We start from the raw sequence: 14,085 nt of genomic DNA, 5'->3' as shown, positions 1-14,085 counted from the left end.
ATTATTAATCCTGTACAGTTTTTAATCCTACTTAAATCACTGATAGTATTATTAATCCTGTACAGTTGTAATCCTACTTAAATTACTGATAGTATTATTAATCCTGTGCAGTTTTTAATCCTACTTAAATCACTGATAGTATTATTAATCCTGTACAGTTTTTAATCCTACTTAAATCACTAATAGTATTATTGATCCTATACAGTTTTTAATCCTACTTAAATCACTGATTGTATTATTAATCCTGTACAGTTTTTAATCCTACTTAAATCACTGATAGTATTATTAATCCTGTACAGTTTTTAATCCTACTTAAGTCACTGATAGTAGTATTAATCATGTACAATTTTAATCCTACTTAAATCACTGATTGTATTATTAATCCTATACAGTTTTTAATCCTACTTAAATCACTGATTGTATTATTAATCCTGTACAGTTTTTAATCCTACTTAAATCACTAATAGTATTATTAATCCTGTACAGTTTTTAATCCTACTTAAGCCACTGATAGTATTATTAATCCTGTACAGTTTTTAATCCTACTTAAATCACTGATAGTATTATTAATCCTGTACAGTTTTTAATCCTACCTAAATCACTGATAGGATTGTTAATCCACAGTTTTTCATATTTGATTGATATAGCAACTGTAAATTATATTATTTTCTGGGGACATGCTCCCCCAGACCAACCTCGGTTGAACTGTTTTTAGCAGCTCCATATAATTTCATTCTCTTATTACAAAATATTTATGTCTAATCAAGCGTTTACCCTCCTTCCAACACTACTGTAATACGGTTTGTAAATCCGGTTGTATTTATAGGAAAACAAAAACCTATAAAACATTCGAAAGACAAAGATTCGATTATTTTCGACAGTTCTTCAGTCAGACGGCTTTCAGACAAGCACGTAATTATGAAATATATTTATTTTTTTGGTTTTCTGTTTTGTGAGATTATGTTGATGGTTTTGTGAGAAAAGTCTTTGAAAAAATTGTTTAAGATGTTTTAGGTGTTTCTGGAAAATATAAATTTTCAATTTTTCCTGGGAAGTTTGGCTGTTGGATGTCAATAGAATTGTCGAAGTTGTTTTCTTTCTGTTGGTTGCAATTAACACAGCATTACATCCACCACTATACTGGTACAGATATGTAGACGACACGATTGCGGGATTCACATCTACAGAACACTCACTTAATTTTTTCTATCACATTAACTCTGTACATCCCAACATTAACTTCACATGTGAACAGGAAGAAAGCAATCAAATATTATTTCTTAACATCAAAATTACAAGAACCGATACACAATTTAAAACAGAAATCCACCGAAAAATCACCCATACTGGACTATACATTCCTTGGGACTCAGCACATGAAACAAAACAAAAACTCAACATACTAAGAAATCAAATAAATATAGCCATAAAACCATACTCACCAGATAAAATTAACGATGAATTAGACAAAATAAAACAATACTTCATCAACATCAATAAGTTTCCTCCACAAACCGTAGAAAACATTATACGCACACACCTAAACAGAAAGCAAAATCAACCAACAAAAGTAAATATATCTCACGAATCAAAAAATCACGCAACCATATACTGCTGTATACCATATATTCCTGACATCAGCAAACAAATAACCAACATTTGGCAAAAATTAGCAACAAAATATGACATTCCAGTTGATACCAAATTTATTCAAAAACCCGGCACAAAACTGAGGTCTATACTATGTAAAAACTACACTGACAAACACCACACCAACATTATTTATAAAATACAATGTGATATGCCACGACTTCTATATTGGAGAAACAAGTAGAAAAATGGAAACCAGATTCAAAGAACACAAAAAGTCACGTTTTCGAACACTGCTAATCAAATAAACACAACATAACCATAGAAAACACCCAAATACTAAATAAAGAAACAAACATAAACGTTCGCAAACTTAATGAAGCGTTACTGATACAACAACTCAAGCCCAATATAAACCAATACAAAGGAATACTTTTATACCTATATTAATAAATATAATCAAACATCTAAGCACGCCCTCTACATTCCTACACTCAACTGCACAACCCCTTTCAAATATACGGTCAGTTACCTCTTTCTTTATTTGTGAACCTGATGATGACCGAAGAAGGTCGAAACATTGTTCGCCTCTCTACATAGTGCTTTCTCTATCTATACCAGCTGTTTTTACATATAGACTCAATGTTGTAGTGTAACGTTAAAGAATATATCCCAAATCAAAAATAACATACACAATAAATTTAATGAGCGTAACAGAATTATTGAAAACACAAACTAATGTGTTTACTTCTAAGTATTGAGATTTGATACCGAACTCACTTCAAACGGTGTAATTAAATTATTTGAAAGTTATTGAAAAGCGTCGTAGCTAGGCCTAATTTGTGTATACGTTTTATGAAAAGATGATTTACTTTCATCTCATACAACATTTGGAGATCGTGTTTTGTTAACAGGAGATTTCTTAACTCATAAATATCTTCATACGTTTCATTTCTTCTTGTACAGAACAAGGCAGGTAACTTGGTCAAATTAAAAGGTTTTTTTTTAAATCTTCACAGTGAGGCTAATGAAAGCTGCTTACCATTTCAACGTGCGTAAAACAAAGAAACGGGAAAACAGTTTTAATAACATCAAAACAAAGACAATGCTGTAAAAGCGCTAAATTAATGTGTTGTTTTTATATCTGATTATATTAGTGATAAATCTAATACTTTTTAAGAACACCAAATCCAAAACCAAGACTGTGTACGCTCTAAATCAATGTGTTACCTTGGGTTTCGTTTTACCTTTCATTCAGTGATATTTATTTAATTCAAGTTAATCTAGTTACTTCACAATGTTCTTACAACTCAGGTTATAAATTTCTAATTAAAAACAGTATTTATTTTACAAACTGATCAGAGATTTGGGCTCCAATATGCTTTACTTTCCTTGCTTTCCTCTTTCATATATACAGAAAGAAAGAAAAAAAGAAATTGTTGTTGCGATTTTAACATTCTAAATGAAAGTGGACACCGTCCCTACACTGTACATTATTTGTAGGCCTAACCAATAAACACGACTGTACCGCTAACACGTTGTACATTTAAAATTAGTTATTCTCTTCACTTATACAGTATTTATACAGTATTAACTTGTTAATGACTTCAGAAACAATACTGTAAACAAGACGTTATTTTTCATTTATTTTCCAGATATTTTTATACTGCTAATGGCTACTATTAATCCAGTTTATGTGAAACAACGGTATGATTCACAGGTATCAAAAACTGCTGCTCAAAAGTTTGTATTAAAACTTACATTGTTTTCTTTCTTTCACCGTTATCTTGAAACGTTAAAAAGCTTCTGAACATAAACTTAACATACAAGTTTCAACATTTTTTTACTAAATCCGCAATGAATTAATCCAAACTTACTAACTACACGAGAGTTCGCAGAAAGACAAAGGTTTGATGAGAATGAAAGCGCCTCCTAAATTCAAAATATGTGTGTATCAAACACGTTTCATAAAAATAGCCTCCGATACGATCAAAATGTACCATTTTTAGTGATACATTCCATGAGAAAACATGCCAGTAATTTGAATTGTCATTCAAATTTTAAAGAAGTCTACTTCCCCCCACGAGCTAAGTAAAACAATCAACGTGAATGTCTTTGAATACCAGCTGGCCTGAAGAGCCCTGTTATTGAACAAAAAGGCCTAGTCGAATTCGAATATAACACATAAAGTATATTTTACATAATCTATCTACTATACTCAGTGTAAATAATCTGTAAAACATCCTTTATCCGCTGTATTCACAGTAAAAATGTCTCACATATACTCTGTCTACTAAATTTAAAGTATGTAATGTTTTACACCATATACTTGTTTAACATTATTTACACTGAATACAGTAGATAGAGTATGTTTAACACATTATTTACACTGAATACAGTAGATAGACAATGTTTAACACATTATTTACACTGAATACAGTAGATAGACAATGTTTAACACATTATTTACACTGAATACATTAGATAGACAATGTTTAACACATTATTTACACTGAATACAGTAGATAAAGTATGTATAACATTATTTACACTGAATACAGTAGATGGAGTATGTATAACATTATTTACACTGAATACAGTAGATGGAGTATGTATAACATTATTTACACTGAATACAGTAGATAAAGTATGTATAACATTATCTACACTGAATACAGTAGATAGAGTATGTTTACCACATTATCTACACTGAATACAGTAGATAGAGTATGTTTACCACATTATTTACACTGAATACAGTAGATAGAGTATGTTCACTACATTTTTTACACAGAATACAGTAGATAGAGTATGTATAACATTATTTACACTTAATAAAGTAGATAGAGTATGTATAACATTATTTACACTGAATACAGTAGATAGAGTATATATAACATTATTTACACTGAATACAGTAGATAGAGTATGTATAATACTATTTACACTGAATAGAGTGGATGGAGTATGTTTAACACGTTATATACTTTGAATATAACATCTCAAAGAGACTGAAGAACTCTCTTATTGGACGGATACACCTGTTTACTTCCTTTCAGATGTTTGATAAAGAACTTCAAGACAAGTAAATACTATTAAAAAACAAACTATTTTGAATCTATTTGTGTTAATTGTGTTTCGATACACCCTCATCCAGTCTCTTTCTGTTAGCGTTAATTACAAACTTTAGTGTGGTACGAACGTTCGTTATCTTCCAGTTAGCTGTTGTCTTCCGATATTGCGCCTTATAAAGAAGTTACGTTGCTAGGTGGGTTGATTTTTACCTGAGATACCTCTCTAAGGAACAACTTACATTCCTATATTCTTCATTAGTCCATTTTCTTTGTTTTTCAGGGCGCACAAACATCTATTTAACTCTCAACTGAAGACTGATAACGTGAAATGCACGTTTTATTCTTTCTTGTTGTTTGTATCAATCTGTTTTCATATTATACATCACATAAACTTGAGTTTCTTCTGTTTTGCCTTACCCTAACTTTAAAGTAAACTTAGGTTTATCTCTTTTGTCTTGTCATAGCTTTTGTTTTATATAACCATTTGCACAGTACTTTGGATTTATTCAAAAGTTATAATATTTTTAGTGTGTTATTGCACTTATATTTCTATGACGTAATGAAATCTGACAAACATTCACTGTGTGAAACTGTCACGTTCTTTCTAGTTTCTATTATTTCAAAAGGTCGAGCGTGGCCCGTCATATGATTCCTGAACGGCCAGTCCGACAATTCGTGATTCACGCTCTATTGTCCCAGAAACGCTTTTCTAATTTTGGGGTCACAAAATGTAGCAACCAGCTACAACTAATCCTGAAACGTCAGATAAGATGACGTAACATAGTAGCATTAATGACTCAGACGTCAAAGTCCTTGAACTTACATGTTACCTATGTCTATGGTATTACGATATTCACTTTGGATGTTGCTTCTTTGTGTGTGTGTTGAAAGGAATCAGCGGCTGGTCAATGGACAACCACTAATTTCTTTGAATGATGAGTCATTTCCAAGATAGTCTACAGTTCAGTGTTTTTAGGTGTCTTTGATTTCGTCACTACCCGCGAGGATCACAAAATACTTGTTAGCCCAAAGGACTTTCGTGCTATTTCGGGTTGGTTTTCAGTAAAAATTCTTCCTATTAAATATTGAACCAAGTAAAGGGATTCCAGAGTAGGATTCGAAAAACAAAAGGTAGAAACAAGACACGACAAGTTATTTTACGTTTATTATTATTATGTTCAATATAACAAATCGATTTAAATATATATATATATATATATCTTTGTATTACATAACTGCTTTAAAACAAATATTATTTCTCACGTATTAAACATACAACCTGTAAGAACTGATGAACAAAATAAAAATATAAACCAATTATTTTCCAGTTTTCTATAACACGTAACATCATGTATTGGGCTCTATGTTTAGCTGGCAAGGTTTCATGGACTCTATGTTTAGCTGGTAAGGTTTCATGGGCTCTATGTTTAACTGGTAAGGTTTCATGGGCTCTATATTTAGCTGGTAAAGTTTCATGGGCTCTATGTTTAGGTGGCTATGTTTCATGGGCTCTATGTTTAGCTGGTAAAGTTTCATGGGCTCTATGTTTAGCTGGTAAGGTTTTATGGGCTCTGTGTTTAGCTGGTAAGGTTTCATGGGCTCTATGTTTAGCTTGTAAGGTTTCATGGGCTCTATGTTTAGCTGGTTAGGTTTCATGAGCTCTATGTTTAGCTGGTAAAGTTTCATGGGCTCTATGTTTAGTTGGTAAGGTTTCATGGGCTCTATGTTTAGCTGGTTAGGTTTCATGGGCTCTATGTTTAGCTGGTTAGGTTTCATGGGCTCTATGTTTAGCTGGTTAGGTTTCATTGGCTCTATGTTTAGGTGGTAAGGTTTCATGGGCTCTATGTTTAGCTGGTTAGGTTTCATTGTCTCTATGTTTAACTGGTAAGTTTTTTTGGTTGTTATTATTTTTGAAGACGTTATTTCATTCCAGCCAAGTGTTTGACAGTCACAGGAGTGTTACTCTTTAATTATGTGATATGATAATAGGTGCTTAGGAGACGAAAGGTATTTCATTACAGCTGTATGTTTGTAGTCCATTCATGTCTGTTTCTTCTTTTTATTCATTCTATCTTCTTACGTTATTTTTCCCGCGAAATCTTGCGTCAAAAGCCAACAATAAGAACAGCAAATCAGCATTGAAGTATCTTCATGATCAGCGTCACCTAACGGCTAGAACATGACGTAATGGTGTAACAAATGTTCTGTTTGTTGTAACAACATCTACAGATTGAAACCGAAAAGGAGAGAATGTCTCCAAACATGAAGTTTGGATACAGAAACAGCAACAAACAAACTGAGGTCGATTATCGCGAAAAAGCACCAGAGTCTGTGGATAATATTGGATCAGAATTTTTTTATCTGAAATAGGTAGTTGGAGTGTTCCTATCTGGAATACACAACGCTGCAGGATCTGTAGTCTGCTGCAGTAGAAGAGATCTCCAAGCGTTGTAGTCATATGCTTGACAAGGCCGAATGAAGTCTATATGGAGATACACTCCAAACAGTGTGGCCATATGTTAGACGAGGTCTACTGAAGGCTTCAAATGGATATACTCCACGCAGAATGTCCATATGTTTGACAAGGCTGAATGAAGTCTGTCGGAGATACACTCCAAATAGTGTGTCCATATGTTTGATAAGGCAGAATGAAGTCTTTATGGAGATACACTCCAAGCAGTGTGGCCATATATTTGACGAGATCGAGTAAAGTCTTTAGTGAGATACACTCCAAACAGTGGGGCCATATGTTAGACGAGGTCGAGGGAAGTCTCCAAGGAGAATACACTCCAAGCAGAGAGGCCATATGTTAGATGAGGTCGAATGAAGTCTTTATGGGGATACACTTTAAACACTGTGGCCATATGTTAGATGAGGTCGAATGAAGTCTTTATGGGAATACACTCCAAGCAGTGTGGCCATATGTTAGACGAGGCCGAATATAGTCGTTATGGAGATACACTTTAATTAGTGTGGCCATATGTTAGGTGAGGTCGATGGAATCTTTATGGAGTTATAAGATAAGCGGTGGCTTTAAGCCCCAATAAGTGAAATCGGAATGGAACATTTTATCAAAAAGCTGTCAGCTGTCTCCCAGGTGTTTATCAAGTATGAATCCGCGGTATTTAACTGAGGCATGTGGGAACATTCTCGACATTATTGAGTTCTGACATGGTTACAATTTATGTCGAATTAGGACAAGGAGAGTTTACTTGATTTTGAAATAATGAATAATAAGATACCAGTCGTCTTAGGTCTGGCTAGTTGGTGACCATTCAGCTTTACTTGGTTGATTATTTTGTTGATAGAGTCCATGAACTTCTGAGTCATCTTGCATTCTGAAATTACTAAAATAATTTTAAAAGTTTGACAATCATTAACTTCTTACTCATTTCTTTTATCGTAAGTTCAGTGGCAATTGACCAATCATAGAACAATATTCTTTCTATCAATTAATTAATTACACAAATACACTGCTGGCCGAAATCTTAAGGCCAATGAACATAAAGAAAAAATATGCATTTTGCGTTGTTAGACTCAACCACTTATTTGAGTAGAGCTTCGAAAGATGAAAATAAGAAAAGGGAAAATAAAAATAAACTTTTTTAGCGTTTAATAGGTAAAATGTGAACACTATGAAATTAGACTAAATACTAGCTGGTCATAAGTTTAAGACCATACCAAAAAGAAGTTCTAAACAGGGTAAGAAATATCCAACAATAGGTCTCAGTAATTAGTTGCACGACTCTCATTGCGAATAACTTCAAACATTCGCTTTGGCATGGTCGATATAAGTGTTTGCAGAAGGCTGGCTGGAATGTTATTACAAGTGGTGAAGATGGCTTCACCAAGATCATGCACCGTTTGGAATTGACGTCCATTTCTATAGACTTCCCTTGTCATCTACCCCCAAACATTTTCAGTAGGGTTCAGTTCGGGCGAATAACGTGATTCTTTTGGACCATCCAGAATTGTGGATTGCAGCGTTGTCCTGCTGAAAGATCCAGTCATTTCCACACGAGCGAGGGCCTTCAGTCAATAAGGATGCTCTCCAACATGCCAATGTAGCCAGCTGCTGTTTAACGCCCCTGTATAACCTGAAGCTCCATTGTTCCATGTGGAGCCTCCACCACTGTGTCGTGTAGAAAATGTCTCCGGTGGGATATCCTTATCGTGCCAGTAACGTTGGAAGCCATCTGGACCATTCAGGTTAAATTTTTTCTCATCAGAGAACAACACCTTCTTCCACTTTTCTACATCCCATGTTTGGTGCTTCTCAGCAAAGTTTAATCGAGCTGTTTCGTGGTGTGGAAGGAGGCGTGACCTTTGAAGACGTTTACAGTTTTTAAAGCCTTTCTCTCGCAGATGCCGTCTTATTGTTTTTGAGCTGCATTCTGTATCCGTAAGGGCCTTAATCTGGTTCGACGATCGGCTGGTGTCTTGAAATTCTCGTTCCGTATCCCTCAGGGTCTTTTAAGAAATTTGCAACAGCAGTTTTACTACGCCCAATCTCACCAGCGATGACACGTTGAGAGAGACCTTGGTTTTGCAGCTCGACAATTCTGCCACGTTCAAACTCTGTCATCTTTTTAGCCTTTGTCATGTTTTTACCCAATGTAACACAGGAGATGTCAGTGGGAGATGTTGACAACGCTAATGCTTGAGCACAAATGACTAAATTTCGTTACGTGTTTACCGATTAACGCTTCGTTTCAGTATGGTCTTAAACTTTTGACAAACTGGTATTTAGGCTAATTTTATAGTGTTCACATTTTCCCTATTAAATGTTAAAATGTTTTTGTTTTGTTTTTTTCCCTTTTCTTATTTTCATCTTTCGAAGCTGTACTCAAACAAGTGGATGAGTCTAACAATGCAAAATGCATATTTTTTCTTTGTGTTTATTGGCCTTAAGATTTTGGTCACCAGTGTGTGTCTTAAAATTTCTTCTTCGTGTTAAACACTTTGTTCCGAAAAACGAGCATTTTTTTATTATTTATGAGCTGGTTTGCCTTTTCAATGTAAAGGAATACGTTATATCCATATCCACCACAAGGTAGCTATTTGTTTGAATACGGCTAATCACTATTCAAGATCCTAAGAGGAAGATGATTTAAGTTGATCCTTTCTTTAGGTTTTCTTTGGATTAGGTTTTAATTCATTTTTTCACCTGCGATACTGCTATAGAATAGCAATGTTAATATCTCGCTGGTCTATGGTCATAGTTTCCTCATGAAACTAAAATATGACTCTTCATTAAGTGCCCCATGAGTTTGTTTGTTTTGGATATCGCCCATAGCTAAACGAGGGCTAATTTAGCAGTGAAAGACTAGAGGAAAGGCACCTAAACACCATCAGCCACTGTCAACTGTCGGGCTACTCTTTTACCAATGAATAATGGGATTCACTGTCACATTACAACGCCCCCAGGACTGTAATGGCGAGCATGTTTTGTGAGACGGGGATTCGAACCAGCGACCTTCAGACTGCGAGTCTCGCGCCCTGATCACCTGGCCATGCCGAGGCCTGCCTAATGTCAATGATACTTCTTTATCAATGGTTCACTCCTTGCTTGAAGTAAGGATTTCTTCAGTTATTTCTTTCGTGGTTGTCTTATCGTAAATAGTCTTCAGTTAGACGTAGGTTTAGGCTCGAAACGAAGGAGGTGTATCTATAATAAAACAACAGTCTAAAGTTTTTCTTTTTACACTCATTTTGGTTATAGTAAGCCTCTCTTACGTGTTTTCAGTCTATTTACAGACTGACAGACAGACATAAACATGTAAAGGAGGTCACTAAACTTCTAACCAAAATTTTGTTGATGGAGACCAGAGCACCGTTCTTCTTCTGTACAGTTTTCAGTTGGCTTTGATAAGGTATAGCAGAACCAGATTTGATAAGGTATAGCAAACCAGATTTGATAAGGTATAGCAGAACCAGATTTGATAAGGTATAGCAGAACCAGATTGACTGTGGCCCTGTGAACAAAATTTTCTGTTATTTCTGAAAATTAGGACAATAACCAAAGACTATCAACTGGGAGTCTTCCTCAGACTGTCTAACTGCACCTGAAGTGGCTTAAGGTTTATGTTTCCTAATCAAATGACTATTGGGTTCTTACACCCTTGTGCAAATTAATTGAAACAAATGCTCATTTTACAATATTTTCAGCATGGTGGTCGATGTAGGATCGCTGGACACAGGCGGCGTCATTAGGCGTGTTTTGCAGTACAGTCGATCTATTTTTGGGATATATGACGAAATTTTGAGGAATATTACGTCATTCGAAACTGCGTTAGAAGGGCAAGGAGACCAGTTAAAAAAACAACTTCTTATCAACTCAATGAAGAAAAAACGGTATCAATGGGGTCTGAAATACAAGAACTGGACACAAGAATAATGGAGGAAGGTGTTATTCAGTGATGAGACTCATTTCTTCGTACAGAGTCAAAGAAGTCTTCATGTTCGCAGATCTCCAGGTGAGAAACTTCGAGAATCTCACATCAATCAGTTCGTAAAACATCCCTTGAAGAAGATGTTTTGGGACTTTTTCAGCTACTGTGGCGTCGGAGGCTTACATATCGTAGAAGGTATGATGCGAGGACCACAGTACATCGAAGTTTTGCAGAGAAGAGTCGTTCCAGAATTGAAAAAAGAGATTTCCAGATGGATCTGGCATTTTTCAGCAAGATCTGGCTTCGTTCCAAACATCGAAACTTGTGAAGAATTTTATGACTATAACATGAATAAAGATGCTGGACTGGCCTGGAAACTCTACGGACTTAAATCCTATTGAAAAGCTTTGGGCGATTTGTAAAGAAAGACTTCGGGGAAAAGACTGTACTACAAAAGATAAGCTAATTGAAGCCATAATGGAGTTGTGGTACCGCGTTCCAAAAATTAGTAAAGATTCCGGTCAACTCGTGGACTCGATGCCAAAGCGGATTAATGATTTTCTGAAAAATAAAGGCGGTTATATCATGTATTAATTTGTGAGTAATTTTTAGATTTTCAGAAATAAAACGTAAAAATTGAAGAAATCGTAGTTTTCCGTCTCGTTTCAATTAATTTGCACAAGGGTGTCCTTTGTTCGTGAAATTATAACATATGTAATGATTTTTGAAAAGCATCCCTGATAGATTTAACATCTAATATTCAATGACAATTATGTATTGGGCAGCCTATAAACAGTAACCTAATGTTGTTTGTTTATTGTTAATCACAAAACTACACTGTGGGCTATCTGTGCTATGCCCACAAGAAATATTGAAACCAGGCTTTCAGCGTTAGAAGTTTTTATACTTACCGCTGAATCACTAGGAGGGAAACAACCTATTTTCAAATGTTTTTGATTCGTTAGACGTTCTAACAACACTTCCCATATGCTGGATAGTTTATTTTCAGCTAATTCCGATAAACGCTAGGGTGCATGCCCCAGTGACATCTATTAAACTATCGAGCGTGAACTGTAGGGTAGATGTTCCAGTGGCTTGCATTAGCAGTGGGGTAGATACCCCAAATGGTTATGTTAGACTCTCGAGTATGAGCAGTTGATTAAATATTTCAGAATCGCGTGTTAAACTATCAAATGTGAACTGTGGGGTGGACGCCCCAATTGACTCTGTTAACCGTCGTGTGTGATATGAAGTATTATAATCACACTCTAATTTAGGGTGACCCTCGAGGGGCCGAGGAACGTCTATTTGGGAACTGTTAATGTATTTATACCACCACCATCTTAGTCACTAGCTTCCAACTTGAATATATGTAAGATTATATAAATAGCAACTTTAGCAAATTGTATTGAAGGAAATATAAAATTATTCATGAGAAATTATAATCAGCGCGTGCTTGTACTCATATTTAACTCACTTGTTTCAATTTATTTTATGAGTCTTCGTCACTGTTCAATAGAAGGATGAAAGACATATTGTTGTGTCGTTCATGTAGAGCTTGAAGACGTCCGTCGAGCAAATGACCACTTCCTGGAGATTAGGAGGAAGACGGTATGCAAGACCCCACAGCCCCAAGTAGTTCGAGTGAAGGATTACTTTCCAGACGTTTCCAAACAGTACGTACCTCGTTGTACCATACTACATCGGTGTGCAGATGAAACTGGGTGTTGCGATGACGAACTCCATACATGTGGCCCCCTATACACGCAGGAAGTCACCTTACATTTCTATGTAAGTGTTCCTTGCTAGTTCCCAACTACTCTACTTCCCAGTGTTCCGTAGCGAGGCCTGGTTTAGTTTGATAACTTAGAAGTGAGATTGTGTGTCAACTGTGTACGTATGTGTATTTATTTTTATACTTAGGCCAAAAATTATAATATCAAAAACAAAGAATGATTAATGAACTGTTCTTTTGCTCCAAATCATCAGCCAATAATTGTTTTATTTTATCTTTTCCCAATCTTCTGTTTTCAATTTTACTAGAGTCACATTAATCAGCACTGTCACATAGAATATTTAACGTACACTTTTAGACCTGCATGTAAATCTTAAAGTGTAACATTTCATTACATGCTTTGACCTCATTTTAAGAATCAACAATAATAAATGAGTATGATTTAGGAATTGTTTAATTTTCAAAACAACAAAATCTATTATCATACCAATAAACATATAAAGAAGACGCCTGTTCAACTTAATACAAAATTTATCTAGAAAGATGGTAAGATTTCCACGTTGTTTATATATAGGCCTAAATTAATCAGTGTTTTCACATTGCTACAAAAACTTGTCGTCTGCAAAGTTTTGCTGCCTAAACTACCCTGAAGATCTTCATTTATCAGTACGTGAAAATTTTCACCATTAGGTTTGTTCACGTTCATTACGTGGTTGAGCAAATTGATTGTAATTAGGCCTAAATGAATCAACATTAATTGATTGTGCTGCAATTGTGTAGCTTTGTGCTTTAGTAGGAACAAAAAACGCTCTATATTATGATATTATATATTCGATTACTTAAAGAGAACCTCTCTTACACCTAATTTTTGGATGATTTATGATTCTACGCTTACTATGAAAATAGCCTTCCCTATCAACGTTGAAGAAATCATTTCGTTGTACTAATATAAAATGTTTCATAAAAAACGAGTTTTTTGTTGTTTTTTTGTACCGGCATCTACGATAATGAACCATACCAAAGTTGAAACTTTGACCACGATGTTACTAAAATAGTACATTTCTCTACCACAGACCCTCCATCTTAAAGACAACAGCATACGAATAGGATTGAACAATGCCGTAGAAAAGTTACTGTTTATCAATCATACCGAATGCGAGTGTCAACCAATAAACAACCGACCACGAATACAAGCAAAACCCACCAGTCAACGTCGTGGGCCCCCTGGTGATCAAACATCAAAGTAAGTTGTATATTCTTTGTTTGCGAAGGAAATTACACGTTAAATTCTCCT

At 35.1% G+C, this 14,085-nt stretch overlaps 2 protein-coding genes across 5 annotated transcripts in view; one reads left to right on the top strand and one right to left on the bottom strand.

The window, feature by feature from the left end:
* Positions 1-14,085, top strand: part of LOC143251878 (uncharacterized) — an 80,321-nt gene that overhangs the window by 54,879 nt on the left and 11,357 nt on the right. For all 4 annotated transcript variants that reach the window (XM_076503199.1, XM_076503196.1, XM_076503198.1 and 1 more), the window contains exons 3-4: positions 12,612-12,847; positions 13,865-14,034. In XM_076503199.1, the coding sequence (XP_076359314.1) occupies positions 12,612-12,847; positions 13,865-14,034 (406 nt within the window). The remainder of the gene's footprint in view (positions 1-12,611; positions 12,848-13,864; positions 14,035-14,085) is intronic.
* LOC143251879 (uncharacterized) lies at positions 5,932-12,672 on the bottom strand. Its single transcript, XM_076503200.1, has 2 exons — positions 12,534-12,672; positions 5,932-8,002 (listed from the first exon to the last, which is right to left on the bottom strand). Exon 2 carries the CDS (start codon positions 6,528-6,530, stop codon positions 6,012-6,014), a length of 519 nt encoding a protein of 172 aa, XP_076359315.1. The 5' UTR covers positions 6,531-8,002; positions 12,534-12,672; the 3' UTR covers positions 5,932-6,011.

The sequence above is a fragment of the Tachypleus tridentatus genome, chromosome 6 (genome assembly GCF_004210375.1).
Source record: "Tachypleus tridentatus isolate NWPU-2018 chromosome 6, ASM421037v1, whole genome shotgun sequence".
In the NCBI taxonomy this organism is placed as follows: domain Eukaryota; kingdom Metazoa; phylum Arthropoda; class Merostomata; order Xiphosura; family Limulidae; genus Tachypleus; species Tachypleus tridentatus.
The sequence above is the reverse complement of the archived record's forward strand: the minus strand, read 5'-3'. Positions and strand labels throughout refer to the sequence as shown.

What these genes read in the sequence shown, in the direction of transcription:
- LOC143251879 (XM_076503200.1), bottom strand. Translation starts at nt 6,530, where the DNA reads ATGAAACCTAACCAGCTAAACATAGAGCCCATGAAACCTTACCACCTA.